Source organism: Corapipo altera, unplaced genomic scaffold, assembly GCF_003945725.1.
Source record: "Corapipo altera isolate COAL_440 unplaced genomic scaffold, ASM394572v1 133, whole genome shotgun sequence".
NCBI classification, from domain to species: domain Eukaryota; kingdom Metazoa; phylum Chordata; class Aves; order Passeriformes; family Pipridae; genus Corapipo; species Corapipo altera.
The window spans coordinates 1,697,498-1,716,862 of NW_020884939.1; the positions used below are offsets into that span (position 1 = coordinate 1,697,498).

Here is a 19,365-nt window from a genome sequence, read left to right on the forward strand (position 1 = left end):
TACTCAGCACCCCAGTTGCCAACTGACATTTCCCTGATCTCTGCTTCCCAAACACTGCATCATCAGCCTCTAAGCATCTCCTCTTCACTTCTTGCTGTCTGCTTATTTTTTGTGATTGCAGATGGTATTTTTGGTAACTCCATGGACCATGGTTTATCTCTGGAAAAGCCACAGCCTCAGGGACCCCCTTTCCTTTTGCAAAGAAATTGGCTGCTAATACAGGGAAGAGACCGAGCAGGGGGTAGGAGACGGGGGTGGCTGCGCCTTCCAAACAGACACCCAGTGTGCGCCAGGTCTGTGGGTAACACGTTTCTGCCCTGCTCATATGAGAAACTGTTGAAAGGCTGCAGCCATCAGAGAGGTGTTTTCCATGCGTGCCGGAACAGCAGCGCAAATTGGAGCAGCGAGATGACAAGAAACCTGCTAAAAGAAATAAAGAAAGGATTTCCTGCCTTGCAGACACTAAAGCCCCGTTTTGGGAAGCGAGTGGCTGTGAAAGGCATGAGGCCATTCAAAGAATTGGGGCTGTGTGCTACCGGGTCCTCCAAGGGTTTGTCTGGTGGAGGAGAAACAGCTCATGCTCGCGTTAACCTGCTCCCAGAAGGTCTATTTCTTCCAGCCCTCTGAAACAGAGACCGGGCCAGAGATGAATATGAGTTTTCTCTGCCAGTAATTTCCAGCACAGACTGCACGCAAAATCTTCATTTAAAACGTGTAAATGACAGCGAAAGAGCCACAAGGGAGCCAGATTTTAAGGAGACCAATTTGCTGCCCGGGTTTTAAGGACTGTGCACCATGGTGAGCCCTGTGCTGCTTTGCTGCTGAGCGTGCTCAAGGAAGGGATCAAAGAATGGACAGACAGGCAGGCAGGGGCTCAGCAGAGCCTGCATGTCACCCTGGAGGATAAAATATTGTATGTTATGCTCAGAAAAATTGGGAGAGGTGGGCCTCCCTTGCTCCTGAAGAACAGAAAGAGACTTTGTTTCCCAGACGCGTGGCTCGGAGCTGCCCTACAGCACGTTTTATGGAGACTGCTCCCTGCCAAAGAGGGTTGTCTGTCTGGTGCCCTGCGCCCGCCGGGACACGGAGGAGACGACGAGAAGCTCTGCTTCACTAGAGGGCCTCAGCAGATTATTTCCTCTGAACGCCCTTGGCAGGCTGTACCCCCAAATCAAGTCCCAAAAGTTCCCCCCTTGCACTGCAGCTTGCCTGCCTGGGGTGTTTCTCCCTGTTGCCCTTCGCTTGTTTCTTGCAGAGCCCTCAGCTGCCAGCTCTTGTTTCCAAATGTTTCCCTCTGTTTCTCACCCTGCCTGGCTGATCTCGTCAAAATATCAGGGTCAAAATACCCCGCCGCTGGTGCCTCAGGGATGCCCCAGGATCTGCGTGGGGGACGCGACAAGGCTTTTGCACCATCCCATAAAGTGCTCTCGGCTGCGGGGAGGAAAGGAAGACGCAGGCTGGTGTGAGCCCAGCCTCTGCTTTACAATCTCTTTCCTGCCACTATAAATAACCTCGGCGAGAGTCACTTCAAAGGAAGGGCTGGCGGCGGAGAGGTGCTTTGGGGACCGAGCGGGACAGGGGCGTCCCACTGCCCGATCCCACCCCGGCGCTTTGCATAAATAAATAAATCATGCAGCAAGGGAGAGGTGGAGAGAGAGGGCGAGCAGAGGAGGTTACTTTGGGAAGCCGCGCAGCTCGCTCATCCCAGCCCCGTAGTTCGAAGGGAGTGTGTCATGTTACAGGGGAGCCACGATCAGCCAGAGCACAACGTCGCCAGAGCAGCTGAGAATTACCTCTCTCTAATGGGGACTTTCATGTGCAAGCTCCTGGCCAGTTTGCGAAGGAACTGAAACGGGCGGCTTAGAAGGAATCAAAAACCTCCCAGCGAACCAAAAGACAGAAACACAGGAGGAAAAACAAAAATCTTGATCAGATTATTTTTCCCCCTCGCACTCTTTGCTACAGTTGGATCTCTTTTTTCTGCACCTCTTTTATGTGTGTGTGGTTTGTTTTTATTTTTTTAAAGACTCCCCACCCCCCCCATCCACTTTTGTCATTATTGCTGTCATTTGTCATTTGCTGGCACTGGGATCCTCTTGGATGCTCTTTTTCTGTGCCTTCTGGATTGTGCTTCTTGGAGTAGGAGTGAGGCTTTCTTTATTCTATTTATTTATTTATTGTTTCTCAGGACAGGGAGGGAATGTTGGAGGAGAAGAGCTGGAAAGGCGTCGACGAAGCAGCTTTTGACAGGGGGTGTGTGACTCCCCCCAGGACCGGCGATGGGGAGAGATGCTGCCGCCTCCCTCTCCTGCTGGGCTCGGGGCTGCCCGGCGTCTCCCTGCTTTCTCTGGTGCTGAGCCTCCTGCTGTACTTTCGGACCTCCGATCTGCAGTCCCGGGTGTCCCACTTGGAAGCGGACAGACCCACACAGCTCCCTGCCTGGCTCTCAGCAGACCAAATGGAGACGGCTATTTTGGGAAGAGTTGACCAACTGCTTGATGAGGTCGGTGTCCTTTCATTTTGCATGTATAGTTTGCAGTGCTGTAGATTTTAGGCACGTGCATGCTTGCATAGTTGTGTTATCCATTTTTTTCCCCCCTGCCTTAAAAACCTGTCTCTGCACAAGTGATGCTGCTTCTAGGTTGAATTCCCTGTGTCTCCAGGTCCCTCCCACCTCTCAAACTCATCTGGTGTTTGCTTGTCTCTTCCCTAGCCCACACTGTGGCTGAACCCTGCACTTTGCAAAGAGGAAAACCTCATCCCTGGTCCTGGCAGGGAGGGAAGAACCTCCAGCCTTCTCCGTCTGGTAGTGTTGCCTGCTGAAAGAATTTGAGCTAGAGGTTAAACCTGGGGATTCAGTGTGTGTCTGAGCCCCAGGAGAGGGAGAGGCATGGCACATTGCAGCTAGGGCTTCTATGGGAGGAGGTAATTGCAAACACCCCAGTGTTATGATGGGCTGGCTTTGCTGCTGTGCCAGCCTTGACCCCTTCCACAGCTCCTGGCTCAGGAAAATGAGGCACACACACAAAATGAGGCATTGCCAGGATGGCTTCTAGTATTGCCAGAGCATCAGTGCAGAGCATATGCCTGTGTTATGCCTGCTTGAGCCCCATCCAAGCTCCACTGGACCCTGTGGGTTCTCCTCTGAGGATGGGGGAATGCTGGTGCTGGCTTCAACAGGTCAATAAAGAAGCAGATTTTTGTTGGTGACACCCTTTACTCTGTTGGTGCTGCTGGGGGCTGTCTGAGCTTCTCTACCCTGTGCGGGATGAGTATCCTACAGTATTCCTTGCCTTGTTGGGCTTTGAAGCAGTGTTGACATGTCTGGGAGCAGATGGTGGTTCATGTCTCTGAACTCTTCAGATGGGTCCACACTGACCTGTTCCCACAGCTCTGGGGGAGGCTTGGGGCTGAAATTCAGGGCAGGAGCTGTTTCCACCCACCTCTCATTTTCTCTGTTTACTCCAGCTTTGGTTTGAGTCATGCTGGAGAGATCCCTGGGGCTAGCCCAAAAACTGTTTGTGTCTGAAAAAACCCCCTCTTGTGCTGCTACTGCCAAACGAGGTGAGGAATGGAATGATCCGAGTGGTGGCTATAGGGACCTGCCTTGGGCAGTGCTGCCTGGTACCTGGGGTGACCTTGGCCCCCCTCCTGCTTTCCAGGAGCAGCAAAGGTCTGTGGTGAGGAGTTTAAACCTGCAGCTGACAGGCTCGGCTTCTGTTTATGAGTCTTGTGAGAGCAGTCCCTGGATCGGCTGGGGTTTGCAGCCAAAAGCTGCGAACCTCGAGTTAGCAAACACTGCAGGAGCTGAAGGATTTGGTTTTGAGTTGTCTCTTTGGATGAGGAATAAGGGGTCCATGGGGTAGTACCCCACTTAAAAGAAGATTTTTGGGGAAACAGAAGCATTGCAAGTGGCTGGAAGAGTTGTGCTCTTGAGCTGGAACTCCTTCCCCACTACCAGGCAGGGGATAACATCCAGCGATCCCCCTGTTGCTGCTGGCATGAGTCTGCTGGGAAGTCGCAGTTTATCTCTACCAAGTGATTTGAGAAGTGCTACAGGATGCCTGCCGGGAGCAGTGCCCGAGGCCGGATGGCCCCCTGTGTCCTGCGGGCTCTGCTGGCCACGGCACCTTTCCGCCTTTTTATAGCTCGGCTTAGCGAGGAAATGGGGCTCTCATGGTGCCCGTGTGCCAGGCAGCGCCCCTGTTTTCTGAGCAGCCCCTCCTGTGCCCCTGGGCATGGCACAGTCTCCCTCGCAGCCAGCGTGGGGAGCAGCCGTGGAACAGGAACGATGGCTTGAGGGGCCAGCACTTGCTCCCAGGTACCACCAGGGTTAACAGCTCCATACTGGGTCACAGCTTCCGAAAGAGCTTGGAGAAAAGTGCCGGAGCCTGTGGAGGAGCAGGGATGCCTGGCCCAGGTCTCCTGTCCCTTTACACCTGGGAAGGGCTACTGCCAATGGAGAGAGGAGAGCTGTGCCCCCTGGGTAGGAGACCTTCCCCAGCTCCACTACCCACTTCCCCAGGCTCCTAAACCTCAGGTCTCCACACTCAGCCAGAAGCACTGTCATGGGCCAAGCGGCTCGAGGTCCAGGGTGGGGGTCTGCTGGTGGACAGATGGCGAGATGGCATATGGGGCTTTTGCTTAGGAAAGAAAAACAAATCCCCCTGGTCCTCCTTTTCATTGCGTCTGAAGTGGGGCTAAGTGGGATAGGTCTGGCTGGCAAGGGGCAAGGATGGAGAAAAACAGGGAAGATAAAGGGGAGCAGGAAAAGGATGGGAGAAAAAAAATAAGGAAGGCAAAAGACTGTTCTGAGCATGACTGGAGGAGAGGGGCTGTGAATGGGCTGCCGTGATGGACGTGAAATTCACTCCCCCCTGCTCAGACCCTCGCTGCCTCTCATTGCCACATCCTCACAGAGTTTTCTGGTGTTTTGACCTTAATGGGTTTCACAGCTGCCAGCTCAGTGTTATCCATCACAAAATAAAACAGCAAAGCTTAAAGGAACCCCAGCTTTGGAAAAACCTGGTCTGAGGCAGGCAGGGAGGTGGGAGGTAAGGGGAGTCACGACACAGGAGCACATTTCTAGCTCTGATGGCTGTGAAGATCAGCTAGGGAAAAATGAAGAAGCCAAGTCTGTAAGGGCTAATATAGAGGAACTCTAAGGTTTTGCTCAAAACCGGTACTGTTCTGTACTCCAAGCTGGAGTGTGTAATGCTCTCCAGTCTGTGCCCAGGTGTGCCCTGGATGTTCCCAACGGTCTGTGAGGGACATCATACAGATTGCAGTGAAAAGTGCAAAATGCCAAAGCTCTGTTAGGTGCCTTTCTTCTAGACATGCAAAAATAAAGCAAACTGGCAGGGAGAGGAGCTGGTTTGGTTTGCTTAAAATGTTAATTTTAAGGCAGTTGGTGGGGGTGTTTTCCTGATCTTGGAGCCTGGTTTTTGAGCATCACTGGGTGCTGTGTCAGTGTTTCCATCTCAGTTCAGGAGGAGCAAGGAGAGGGCGGCAGATGCTTTCCCAGAGGCAGCCTGACCAGTGCTTCACTTGCTACTGTGTAAACCTCTTGCCTGGTGTAGGCGAATACCCGAGGGGAATTTCTACCAGACACAAAATGACTGGGTTTTCCTATAAGAACATCTGTGCAGAATGGGCCAGAAACAGGTAGTTCGGGGGAACTTTACCTTCACGTAGGAATTCCTCTGCATTTATGGGACATCATAAAATCATACAAAGAACACAAATAAACTCATATTTGCAGGAGAGGCAAAGCTTTCCAAAGAAGAAAACAAGGTCCTTTCCCATACTGGGTAACATTTGGTACTACTTCATTTGCCGAAAGCTCATCAGGGTGGAGAACGGGATGGATTCAGTGCTGCTGCTAGGAAAAACAATCCCTGAATTTGTGAGCTTGTAGGGATGGAAGTGCGTAAGTGTAACACAACAGCAGGTATCCTGTGCAGCCTGGAGGAAGATCAGCTGCCCCTCTGCACCGTGGTGAGCATGCTCAGCTTCTCAGGGGTTTGTGCTGAAGGTATTTGTTGTGGCTTTAGTGATGCTGAAGGGATTCAGGGACTGTGCTCGTGAATGGGGAGGGAGCATCGATCCTCACTGCTTTCCCAATAGTCTCATTTCGCTGGGATTCTTTCCTCACTTGTGCAAGCAAAGGAGGGACAGCTGAAAACTCCCTTTTCCCTCCCGACTTAAAGCTTTTTTTCTTCTGCTCTTATTCAGTATCTCAAAGCACACTGCTCAATTCTGCTTCCCAGTGTCTGCAAGCTTGCTCTCAACCTGGCCTCCATCTTCAGCTTAGTGTTTTCCATCCCAAAATACCAGATCTGTTTTTTCCTTCCAACTTCTCTGGTAGCAAAGTCCTGCTTCCTTTCGGCTGCTTGCAATCCCTGCACCTAGATGGTGTTATATCCAAGCTTTTTGCTCTATCTGGGAGGACTCCCTGCTTGCTTTTGCTCTGGGCCACATGGTCCCGTGATTCCAGGAGCTGGGCCTTTAAGAAAAAACAGTGAAATTGGAGATAAAACAATAAGAGTTAACAAAACCACCCACCCTTGAAATCCCCCTGATGGTTGTAATAGATTATCTATTTAAGATGTGTTTCTTTTAGCTGTTGGAGATAGTGGTGGGAAATGATTTCACCTTCCCCGGGTGACTGCAAACAACTGGGAATGCTAAAGAGCTATTTATCTGCCCCCTTTGAAGAGGTGCCCTCCCTCTCCCCTGATCTCAAGTGCCCCTCCAAAACAGACAGGCACTTGCAAGGTTTAGGAGACCACAGCCATGGTCCTTTAATGCCAGAAGAGTTCTTGCTTTCTCTTCTCTGTCCGCCCTTGTCAGCCCTGTCCTGTCATGCTTGCAGTAAGTTCACCCACGGGAAAACCCCATGCTGGCTTTACTGCCATTCCCAGCACGTGTGTCAGCCCAGCCCTCCTTGCCTTTCCCTCTTGCAGACAGAGGGTTTCCCCCTTTCCTTGATGCTCAGTGATGTGTGATAGCTCCCTAAACATACAGTGGTGCCCAGTCGGAGCTGGTCAGCTCTGGCTCCAGCGCTGGCAAAGGCTTTTTCAACCACGTTCCTATGTGCAGAGGGAAGGTGCAGCTGTTATGTCACTGGAAAACATGACAGGCAAGAGCAAGCTGGCTCTGCTGACAAGGCAATGCTCTCTAGAGGAAGTGTTTTCAGCCTTTCTGCCAAGGCAAGAGGGAGCCAGTTGCTGCTCTTGGTGTTACATGCTCCAGGTATCCCCCAGGTGAAAAAGCAAACCCCAGTTCCCAGGAAGGAGATCACAAAGCCTAGACTTCCAGAGCCCCACCTTCTTTTAATTTTGCTTACACAAGTCAACCTTGCCCTAAAATTGAATGGTTTTGTGTTGCCTGGGAATGAAAGTTTTCCCTTGAAAACACCATTTTTAGAGGGAAGCCCATTTGTTTTGCTGTCCTGAGCAAAGGCAGCTGCTTGTGTTGGACCAGGCGATATTTTCTACAGTGGTATGAAGGAAGCAGAAAAGGACAGAAAATTGTTTTGTTTCACCATCTCAACTTAAAGTTGAATTGAGGTCTCCAGAAGCCAAGGTTTTTTTTCTATGTTTCAGTTCGTGTTTATTAGACTGTGCAGGAAACTGAATTCCAGGCGCTCCTAAATTCCTGGTAGGGTTTGCCTCCCACTGAAGGGGAGCAATCCCATGGCACCACTGCCCTTTGTATTCCCCAGGGATGTGCAGAGCTCTTGGACTCAAGGGAGGTACCTAGGATGGGGAAAATGCCAAATACCAGTGAGTGCCTGATGGTTGATGGTCATGGTGCACAGTGCTGTGCTCCCATCCCTGCCCAGCAGCTCCTGCACCTTCCTCCTGAGGGCCCCCCCATCCTTGAGAAGGCTATTTCAGTAGTCCCAGGTCTTTCCAGGACCCTGACCCTGCAGATAAAGCCTTGGGGAAATGTTACTGCTCCGGTTCCGTTCCCGGTTATGCTGAAGTCCTGCTGGGTCAGCACTTCCCTGACAAGTCCAATTGCTGGCACAGCAACCCAGACAAGGCTTCTTGCAGCCCACCCAAACTTGGCCCTTTCCCCTTAGCCTCTTCAGTGCCTCTGCACTCAATGGGGCAGCGATCTGTTCCAGGTTTCCTTGCAGATTTCTGTCCTACAAAGGGTCCTGCTGCAGCCAGGGTGTTTGGATCCTTACTGGTTAGGAAATGGCTTTCTGCTCCTGCCTTTGCAACCCATTATCCCTCCCTTGTGCTGAGGCCAATTCCCAAACATGGGAAAGCCACGCAAATGTGGTGGTCTGATGTTGAGACATTTTGGTTGGCATGTGTGTAGATGGAAATGGGAACGTGTATGCCTACATACCAGTGTGAGTATCCAAATAAAGGCTCCTCTGTCCCGTTTGTGCCCATGTTTGACCATTAGCACAAAGTGATTCAGTGCTGCAGAGCAGAACTGTGCCATCGGGGAGGTGGCAGCTAGATGGGAATGTGCTCAAATGCAAAGATTCACATATCAGTGCTTTTAAACTGAGAAGATAAACACAGATAAAAATGCTCTATGGGAACTGGCAATTCTCACCTGAAACCCCCTCCTCACCCTGATATCAAATCAACTCTCTATCAGAACGTTTCAGCACTGAAAATACCCAATCTCTAGTCAATCACAACAACCCTTACTGCTTTTGACTTGCAGTAAGGAAGCCAGTCATTTTAAAGTGAAAAAATGGAAGTGTTCCAGTCAGTTCTGCCTTCCCTCATCCAGGCAGAACCAAGTTGCTTTACTTTTTTCCTCTCTAAAAGGAATTGCCCCCTAACTGATGGCTTCTTTCAGGAAGGTGCTCGATTACTTGTGAAAATAAAGTCATTTCTGTATGATCCTGGGCATGGGCTTCTGTTGCACCCAATATTTCTTTTGGAATGTTGGCCCAGTTGTGAAGTAGGTCAAACAATAGGAAGGTGTAACTGGGATGGGAAGCTGGGCTTGAGGGTTAGAAGGCAACAGGGAGTGACTCATTAGCACAGGCAGCCCAGCAGCTCAGCCTTCTCAGATCATCTCAAATCATTAACCAAGTGTACTTTGCGGGCATTAATGAATAACTTCTTTGGGTTGATTTGCATTTTCTTTAATAAATTACAGCTATTTTAATACAGTCTATGAGGGGTGGTGGGGATGCTGTCTCTAAAGCACATTTGGCTCAGGACATGGGTTAAGTTTAATGACATTTCCAGTGAGGGAAGATTCGGTGACCTCAGGTGGACTCTATTTGCCCTTTAAGAGATACACAGGTGGGCCCAGAGAGCAGGAGACTGACCTGCTGGCACCATTAGAAATCCAAACTCATGGGAAATGAGCATTCTGATGCAATTCGACATTGTGGAAGCTCTTGATAGGTTTTGTTCTGTTCTGCACTTGGAGAAAAGTTAAGTTTCACAGCCTCTGAAGGTTTCAGGAGATGCTGTTGCTGTTCTCAGTTCACCTTCAGCCACAATTTTTTGGTGGGACCCTCCTGTCCATCCAGGTGTATCCATGAGCATAAGGAGCCGCAGGGGGGAAGAGTACCTGCTTCAGATCTTCGGTTTTGTCTGCTGAGTGAGTCTGCTGAGAAATGCAGCTTTTTCACAAGGGCACAGTCACCAATTTATTTGCCAGTGCCAGCTCTTGGTTTTGTAATGCCTGTAAGCACCACATTTGGAGGCCGTTACGAAACTCCCTCGGCCTGCTTTTAATCAAACCCCACATTTCTAGTTAAATACTGTGAACTTTAATGCCTTTCTTCATTCCCAAACTGTTCTGCCCTGTCTTTCCCATCTCTTGGGCACCCCCCCCCCAACTCCCACTTTTCCAAGAATTTGAGGCTTTGGTTTCGATGGTATAAATTAATCCTTTTCCTGTTTCTCCTCTCTTGACAGAAATTGAAATTTCACTTGCCGAGACATCGAGAAGTTCGAGACACACACCAGCGATGCAACTGCCCAGCAGGTAGGGATGTGGGCACAGCTGGCACTTTGGAAGGACCTTTTTCGTCTACATCTCACTGAAGGCTTTTTTAATGCCGTGTCATGTATGAGTGCAAAGTTGTGCGTGTTTGCATCATAGTGCGCTCCAGATATGGGAATTCGATTTGGAGGGGTGCGCAACAAGTCTGGTATGTGCCTAAATACCAACAGGTGACAGGAACAACGGGGCAAGTGTCAAAAGTCCAGATAGATTCTAGACAGACAATAAAGAGAGAAAGATAATATCTAGAGGGCAAATATTCCCAGTGATTTTAGACATCAGTGTTGAAGTGGGCAGAGTGGCTCTTGGGGAGGTGCGTCTTTCTTGGCTGGTTTTGGAAGGTTTGAGACATGTAGGCTAGACCCAACACCAAAGCTGAACAGATGGATTTTGGTGAGCCAGAATGCCTCTGGGATGAGAAGATTTGAATTCCTTGGTGTTGTACCACTATCTGAGGCATCTTGCAGAATAACAGCCTTCTGCTAGAACTGTTCATTTATGAGGGGGTTCAATGAAGTGGTCACTCGAAGTTCTACTTGTATAACATACAGAAATATTATGGGATTGCTTAATTGCATTATGTTTTTAATCATGCTAATATCAAAAGGCTCTTTGAGACACATCTTCTGAAGTGGTTTCAATACAATAAGTGACAAATTGCTATGGAAAAAACATTTGTGAATGGCATTTCATTCCATGACTATGAATCATTCAGCCTTCCTCATTGTCTTTTGATGCATCGAACTGTGTAGAAAAAAAACCAGAGAAGTGCCAGCTACCACTCACATCCTCAGCTGAATTTTTGGGAGAGTTTGAATTTGTATATCAAAACTGGGTATCTGAAGCTCATTTTGCAAAGAAAGAGGCAGGGGAAGTTGTGTCTGGACGAGCATATGCAAGCAGCATTTCTATTTTCTGTGGTTTCTCCTTTGGTTCTCTTTGGTGCCCAACATGAGGTGTTTGACAGTGTCTGGTGGTACACATATCAAAGTGTATTCAAATATGGTCAGCAGTGGGATAATGGTGGAAATTACGGGGGGGTTGTCTTTGCTGTAAGTAATGTCTCAAAATCATTGTATTTAGACCTGTGTAGAGACATAGGAGGCAGTCTCTTGCCACGTTAAAATGGATTTGCAAGGTGGCAGCTTGTAAAAGCAAGAGTTAAAGTTGTACAGGTTTATGATGGAAAAGAACTAAAATCCAGGATCCAGACTTGTAGAACATTGGAAAAATCCTGATTTGACTACTCTGGATCAGGACTGTTGGTCTTCCTTTTTAGTCCCAGAAAGAAACAACTGTAGCTATTTTAGTTTAAATTTAAAAGATAGTACAAATGAAATGTCTTCTACGTGTCTATTCTTCTAAGTATCTATTCTCTAAAGAACAGATCAAAACTGAGCTCAACTGTTTTTAAATGTCAAACTTTTTCCTCCAATGGGAACACAAATCATAGCCCTACTCCATTTTCAAGTTCTTGCCTAGACTCGACATATAAATGCCATAAAACCACAGGAATGAATATCCTCCTGGTGTTTCTGAGCCAGCTTGGAGAAGGAAACTTAGAACTTGAATGCAGAGCAGAGAAAAAAGAGATTCACTGATTTTTGAGGCCATCTGAATGTGACCCCCTGCACCAGGCATGTGATAGATGAATCGCCCAAGTATTTCAGCATCAAGGTCATAATACTTGGTTACAGATACCCACATCCCGTGGGAAGGCTTGGCAGCAGTTGGTGATGGATTTCTCCTAGCACTTGGGTGCCCACTCATCCAGTTAAGCTCATAGTATTGCTGAATGACAGCTTTGATTGAGGAGGACAGTAGTATCGTCTCATAAAGGTTCAGGCTGCCTTTTTACCTGTTAAACTTGCTCGTCTTCATCAAATATTCTACAGATAGGGGTACTATATGTAAATTTTCCCCCCACCCTGTCACCTAATCTGTCGAGGGAAATGAGACCACGGTCTAAAGCTGACATTGTGGCAGGTGAGGTCTTGATTGTCTTGGAGCAGTGCAGAAATGAAGGCACCTTCAGCCAGTTGCTGTCTCTTCTCAGACCCTTTGCTCCAGGGTATTTCCCTTTGGTCTCCAGGCCGATGCAACACAGGCCACCTGAATGCACTGTCGCGCTGTTTCAACGTGGTCTCTCTTCCAGCCCGAGACCTTGGGAATCCTTTTCCCCAGTGCATTTTCCCCCTTGTGTTTAAAATGCCCCAGGGACCAGACAACGTGACTTTTGCGGGAGACCAAGGTATTCAGAAGCGTCAAGATGTTGCAAGACTTGGCGCATGCCCGTTGCTTCTCACTGGCCCACTTCACTGCCTATAAACACATCGTACTCCTCAGCAAAAATAAATGTTTATCAGAAGTGACATTTGAGTTCATCCCGAGCTGCGAGCCAGGTCCCTGCATGGCAGAGAAGGGGAAAAGGAAGACAAGTTCATTTGCTGACCTGTTCAGTGCGGATGTGGAGGTCCAGGGCAGTGTCACCCATTGCCATAGAAGAGCTTCAGAACACAGGGGGCTGTGAACGTAAATGGTTTGGAAACGCTGGGAATAGGAGAGCAAGAAGGTTGTGAAGTGTGTGACTGCGCTGTGGATATCTGAGTGTGTGTGATAAGGACTGTAGGAATAACACGGTCAGGAAAACAGCGCAGCTGTATTTATAGCAAACGATAAGGAAATATAAGTTTCCTTTGGCTGGGAAGCTGCTACTTCAGATCACTTGGGCTGGGGGTGGGTGTGGCTACCTGTGACGCGTCGCTCCTTGGCATTGAGTTTTTTGAGCTCAGGGGTCACAGTGGGCTTTTCCAGCAGCGTCTTGGTGGGGAGGACACAGCCTCTAAATTTAGCACAACCTTTCTGGGTAATTAATGACTTGGTTCCCTCTATCTGATAGGTAACCTACGTGATTCCTTCTGTCCCCACTGTCTGCCAGACTGACCTGGGACAACTTTGCACAGGTTGGGAAAGAGACCCTAAGGCTCAATGGTAGTAATGACTGTAGCTATTCACCACCCCCAGAGCCTGTGCCGTGCTGGGGCCAAGTGTGGGGAGGGAACTCAGCACAGGTTTGGTCTGAGGTTTTTGCATGCTAGGATGAGACTGGGGGAGGTTTTCAGGGGCTGAGCAGATGCTTTTCCATATGGTATGTGGATGTGGTTGAGAGCTACCTGAGGCTGGAGGATCCTCTTACAGCCAACTGGCCTCCCTTGATTTCTTTCACGTAGTAACAAAACACTGTGAGGGAAAGCATTGTCTTTCAAGTCGACAGAGCAAAAAAATCTAAGCTTTCTGTAGATCAGGTCTAATCTAAGATTTCCTTAGATTTTTTCTTATATTATGTCTAATCCAAGATTTCCTTAGATTTTTTCTTAAATCAGGTCTAATCCTGATCCAGTTACATATCCAGACTGTGTCTGCCTGGACAGCCTCAATAGCCAGAGATTACACCAAAATCCGTTCCCACAGCCGTCCTGGCGGAGGTGGGTGCTTGTGTATTTTGTGTACTGTGACTTTTTATTAGACCTTTCCCATCATCCTCTCTTCAGCTCTGATTTTCACAGTCCCCACGTGGCTGTTTTTCACTCTGCTGGCTCTCTGCTCCAGTCTTCAATATCCCTGGCTGCTTTCTGTCTACCCCCACAATGCTTGTTTTGGTCCAGTTTCTCCTTGGGCAGGTTAGGAGCCTGCGGTGCTGGAGGCGGTCAGCCATGCAAGCAAGGAAGCAGCTCGGAGGGATGCCGAATGACTTTTCCATCTCTCCCTGTGGCAGCGCTCGCGGGCAGAGGAGGGACCTCGGCTGCAGGAGGAGGCAGCTCCCGGGAGCTGGGACTGGCAGTCAGAGCGAGGTTGCACAACCCCGCCACAAACCAGCGTACCTTTTGCTGTTACAGGGGCTTGGAGGATGGTGTGGGGCAGCCGCAAGGATTTTGGCACTGAATGGGAACTGGGGTATTCTCGGGAACGTCTGTGAGACTTTACAAAGGAATGTCCCCTAGGCATTTCTTCTACAAAATTCCACCCACGTTCCCTGTCTGCCCCAGCCTGGGGCACAGGGAAAGGTGCTTGGCCACTCTTCAGCTGCAATTAACCTTACAGAAATTATAGCAGGAGATACGGCAACTCAAAAATGTTGCTGCTGTTCCCCTTCTTGCAGGGAGACCTGCAGAAGTCAAGGTGCAGTGGTGGCCCCAGTTGCACCCAGGAGACAAGTGCCATGTGCTGTGCACACTCGGTCCAGGCATTCTGGTCTCCCCCTTGGGCACCCCCCCATCCATGCTGTCCTGACCCCTCGGCACACTGGCAGCTGCTGGAGGAGCCCAGCAAGAAACAGTGTAGGGCTGCAGTGGGGCTCTGGCTCCCACCCAGGATGTGTCACCCAGAGCCAGCAGGGCCAGCTGACGGGAGGCCGCAGGATTAGAGGCATATCCTGACCCCTGCCTGGCCCCATAGGCAGCTGCAGAGGGAGGAAAAAACGCTGGGAAAGGCAGGATTAAGAGTGATGGGGATGGCTGAAGCAGGGGTAGACCCCTGGGCAGCATGGGCTGAGCCTCAGCTCCACAGCATGCAGGCAGAATATTGCATCCAGGTAGATGCATCTGTTTCTCCCTTGGGATTCATATCTTCTCCCCAGATGACTCTGTGGAGATGAGCCAAAAAAGGGAACAGTGACTGAGTCCTGCCTGCTCCCCATATCCCAGCTGACATGCTCCTCTCTTGACAGGTTGTTTTCATGGCTTTTATATTTTCTTGTTGTCATGTTTGGCATGATCCTTTTTCAGCTTGCTGGGGCTGCTTTGGCAGATGATAGAATCATAGATTGGTTTAGGTTGGGAGGGACCTAAAAGATCATCTCCTTCCAACTGCTGTGGGCAGGGACATCTTCCACTAGACCAGATTGCTCCAAGCCCTATCCTGCCTGGCCTTGAACACTTCCAGGGATGGGGCATCCACAGCTTCTCTGGGCAACCTGTGCCAGTGTCTTAATGCTTCTCAGGGGCTCCCATGAGATTAAAAGCCTGAATGCTCTGGTGAGCACTGAGAGGTGGAGAAGGCGTTTGGGATCCCTGGCGTGGGGCAAGGGTGTGGGAGCTATTTAAACACCAGCAGCCATGAGCCGTGTTGGAAGCTCTGGCTCAGAGCCATGAGGAGCATGAGGTGGGAGGATGTAATGAAACACCCATCCCCATGGCCCTCCTGTCAGGAGGTGCAGTGAACTAATTGAAATGATACAGTTTTGTGTTTGACCCCTTTTCAGGATGGTAAATCAATGTGGCTTCCTATGCTGACTGTGCAGAAGGTGTTTTCAGCTTTAAAAGTGTCTGAACACAGCTTTTTGACAAGTGCTAACAAAAAAAATTGGAAAAGAGGACTTTTATCTCAAGCAGCCACTCCTTGCCAAAAGCTCTGAGCTTTCTGATTTGCCTGTTTTCCCTTGAATGCACTGGCAAAGCCCTCATGGCCAGGCTGGCTGGAGAGCCGGGATCTGGAGGGAGCAGTGCCCGGGCTGCTGCGGCACCACCGCAGCCACAGCAGCATGGTGCTGTGTCAGAAAATGTGGTTCTCTGGCACGCCATCCTCATGGCACAGCTGGGAGAAAAATTGCGGCATAATCGTTGCTTAAATAGTACTCCTCCTTTTTTCCCTCCTTTGTAAGACATCTCCCTGGGAATTCCCTGAAATTTAAATATATTCCCCCATCCACATATTTTGGGCCCTCCAGAGTATACACACACTTCAGCCTGGAAGGTTGTTCATGCGCCCTGGCCTGCTGGCTGTATTTTTGGGTCGGGGTTTGTTTGGTTTAGACATACTGTTGTTTCATTTGTTTTGAAGATGCAAACCACACAATGAATTCCACGGATTCTGTGAGCAGTTATGAATAGATGAGGATGAACAATTCAGGAAAAAAAAAAACAAACAAATGGTTTGCTTGGTCACTTAACTCTCTTTCTCTGAACATGTAGGCTGCTGTGCTCTTGCACAACTGCCTGGAGCAACTCGAGGAGTCACCCCCACCTTGGCTCTTGTCACCTGGAGATTGCCATATCCATGGCTGAGGGACAGTAAGAAAGAGGAAGTCAGGATGTTCCTTATGCCTCTAAGCACCATCTCATCCAGCTTAGTCTGTGTATGGGATTTAAGCTGACTTTATTAAGGAGTGTTTAATTGATGTTAATGAACCTGCTGTTGTTGTCTGAGTGCAGACTAGGAGGGCTTGCATATGCCGTTGGTACAGCTGTGAGCATGGCCTGGGCTGGAGGACTTAGAACAGCCCTGTGGTGCTACCATGCTGATGGAGTTTGGATGGCAAAAACCTCGGCCTCTCCCTCTTTATCCAAAGTATGGTTAGAAACAGCCAATGAATTGAAAAGGGTGGGCTCTGAGGCACAGTAATGGGCATAAGTGCTCAGCAAGAGAGTGGCCTGTTTATTCACACTCGTCTGCTTGTTGGTATGATTCCCTCTTGCCGTTCTTAGGCCTGTGTCTGGGACACCCCAGGGCTCCTCTCTTTGCCTTCTATGTGTCTTCTTATTTTAAACTTTTTATTTTAGTTTTTATTATTTTAAGCTGGCTGGAAGGTGGGAGGAGTTTGCTCCAAACACACAGAATTGCTGTGGGACTTTTTCTTCGGAGGCTGAGCTCTACCCAAAGGTGCAAACAGGTGAACCTTTATGTTCAGGTGTGCATGAGTCCTGGTGGCACAAGCATTAATTTTAATGGTGCTTGTATATTATAGCCCAGGTGTTATATCCCAGCCCTGTATAAACCTTGGTTGTTCAGTACAGCCATCTATGCAAAACCATAGATAAACTAACCTCTTCTCTAGGCAAGGGTATGGTGCAGAGAAAGACATTGAGGATTAAATGCACGGGAAGGAGGTTTCCGAGCAGATACCCACCGCAGTGGGCTCCAGCCGGAAGCACAGATTGAGGCAGGAGAAAAGCATTGTGGTTGTGCTGATTTTTATCAGGTGATGGTCCCACTGTGACCTTTGCTGTCCCTGTCCAGCTGTGTCCGAGTAACAGATTCAGTGGCACATGGCATCCCGCATGCAGACCAGGGCCTGACAGGTTGCCTGTGGGGCAGCTGGGATGCATGTCAAGGGCTGCAGCAGGGAGCTTCTGCATATTTGACGGGTTTGTGTACAGATGTTTGGTAGAAGTGTTTACACCATTGCGTGCCTTGTGCTTACAATGTATATGGTACATATGGGCATAAATCAGCGCCTTGACAAAGCAAGGCAAAAACATCCCAGCTGGCTGAGGAAACCCGAGGAGCACATTCGCTGCTACTGTACGGCGACGGCTTTGATTGAGCACGAGCGTGCTACCGGGGTGGAGGATTTTTCCCAGGCCCGGGCTGTGTGCACATGGCCGGGCTGGTTTGCGTCAGCCGCTGACGCACGTCCGGGCCCCGCGACGCGGGCCTCGCGTGTGCTGCCCATGCTGGCAGCGCTGTGGCGGCCGGGGGAATGAGGGCGAGCCGTACTGGCCGCCAAGCGCGGCGGCGGGCGCGGCGCCCGGTGGCGGCCAAGCCCCTTGCGCAAAGCGTGGGCGCCCGCCAGCCGGCGAGGAGCACCGAAAATACCCGGCATGGGCCAAGGGGGACGTCGCAGGTGCCAAGTGGCTCACTTCAAAGTTGCTTGTGAGGGGACTTCGTGCCAGCGCCAGTGGGACATGCTGCCATGTGCTTGAGGGCAATGGGGAAGTAAAAGGTGGGCTGCTGGCCTAGCCAGTGGCAGGATGGCTCTGTTAGGTGTCCCTGTGGTGGGGCAGAGAGGGGCTTTACAATGGGGTAGAGAGGCTTGTGAGGAATCCTCCTCTCCAGGGTGTGTAGTTTCAGTGTGGTGATACCCGATGCCCTCTTGGCTCTTCCGGGCATCTGCCCACACCTTTTCCCTGTGGGGACCAAGGACCAGGCTGATCCCCTAGTGCCCAAGGGTGTCCCAGGATGCAGATCAACAGGAAGAGTGGAGGAGCAGCTTTCCTTCCCCCGGATTGTCTTTCAGCCCTCGTGCCAAGCTGAGGCCACAGGTACGCTGACAGTACAGGGGCAGAGGCAGCCTTAAAAAGGGAGAGGTTGCATCATGTGGGGCTGGGCAGGCTTTGGGAGGCAGAAACCTCATCTGTTAAACACATACCGCCCCCCCTCCGCCAGGGAACATTCAATCCTCTCTTTGATGGACGTCCAAGAAAATACTTCTTCCACATCCTAAACTTGTTAGCACCAGTTAATCATCTTAACCTTCTTCCCCTCTGAACACACACTCCAATGAGTTTCCCATCGCTGGCAGCTGTTAAAGACGCAGCAACGCTTTTCTCACCGACCTTCGCAGGCGAGTGTGCAGCCATTAATTATTGAGCATCCTGGCTGATCCCAGGTGGGAGAGCAGAAACCCATGTCTTCTGCTGAAGGCTCTTCAAAGTGACTGTCCAGTGCGTCACTTTGAGAGTGGATGCAGTTGATGCAGCTCTCCCCTTGCAGGAGCTGGACCAGGTCTCTACCCCTCTGGGCCCTGCCTCACTGACATTCATAACCATAGTAAAAGAGAAGCCTGGAAAATATTTGTCTGCAGTGGAGCAATGCTTCCAGATTAATGTTGCAGAATGCCGGCAGCATGACAACCAGAGGGTTGGAGAGATGTGCTCACCTGAGGGGTCTGTGCCATGCAGCTGGTGAGGGGAGGGGGGGTGTAGCATGACACCTGCTAACTGGGCATTTCCATTTCATCTGGCTATTTCTCCCCTTTCCTGTATGAAAACCCCCTTGTTGCCCATTGCATGTCTTTGATTTTGCCTCCAAAATAAGCTTGTGTTTCAGATAGAGGAAAGGCGACTCCTCGGTGCATCCATCCCCTCTGCAGTTCCTGTGGCTCCAGGGTGGCAGTGATGCCCTTTGATGCTACCTGGCTCTTGTACATGTGGGACTGGGAGGCAGCCCGCTCGCATAGGCTCCCTGGACCAATTCACCCCCTCACTCCTTGGGAGGAGTGATGATTCCTGCTCTGCTTGCCCATCCTGTTCCAGCCTGGCTGCTGCAGCTCAGTGTCCGTTTCTTCCTCATGTGATGTCTTGGGTGAGCAGCGTCACAGACTGTGCAAGCAGGAGGTAATTAAATCAGCGTATTCCCCAGGGAGGGGAGGCTGATTAACAGCACATTTTCCCCACGCCGGGGGGCTGAGACACACACGGGCAGCAGTATCAATCCATTGCTTGCCTCACTCCTCTCCCTTAGGATGTCTGGTTTTTTTCTTTTTGCTTCTTTCAAAGGGAAGATGAAGATTATATCAGCTGAACTGGAATCTGAACTGACAGAGCTTTGTGCGAGGGACTTGTTTATTATGATTTGGTGTTGCTCCGG

General features: G+C 50.1%; 1 protein-coding gene across 16 annotated transcripts in view; it reads left to right on the forward strand.

Annotated features, from left to right (window-relative positions):
- Positions 1-780: 780 nt before the first annotated feature.
- Positions 781-19,365, forward strand: part of COL13A1 (collagen type XIII alpha 1 chain) — an 87,510-nt gene continuing 68,925 nt past the window's right edge. For 14 of the 16 annotated variants that reach the window (XM_027661001.1, XM_027661012.1, XM_027661016.1 and 11 more), the window contains exons 1-3: positions 781-798; positions 2,189-2,503; positions 9,912-9,981. In XM_027661001.1, coding sequence (XP_027516802.1) covers positions 796-798; positions 2,189-2,503; positions 9,912-9,981 — 388 coding nt within the window. In that variant the 5' untranslated portion in view covers positions 781-795. Of the gene's footprint in view, positions 799-1,543; positions 1,998-2,188; positions 2,504-9,911; positions 9,982-19,365 lie in introns of those variants that run through there. The other 2 variants (XM_027661002.1, XM_027661003.1) reach the window with 2 other exon arrangements.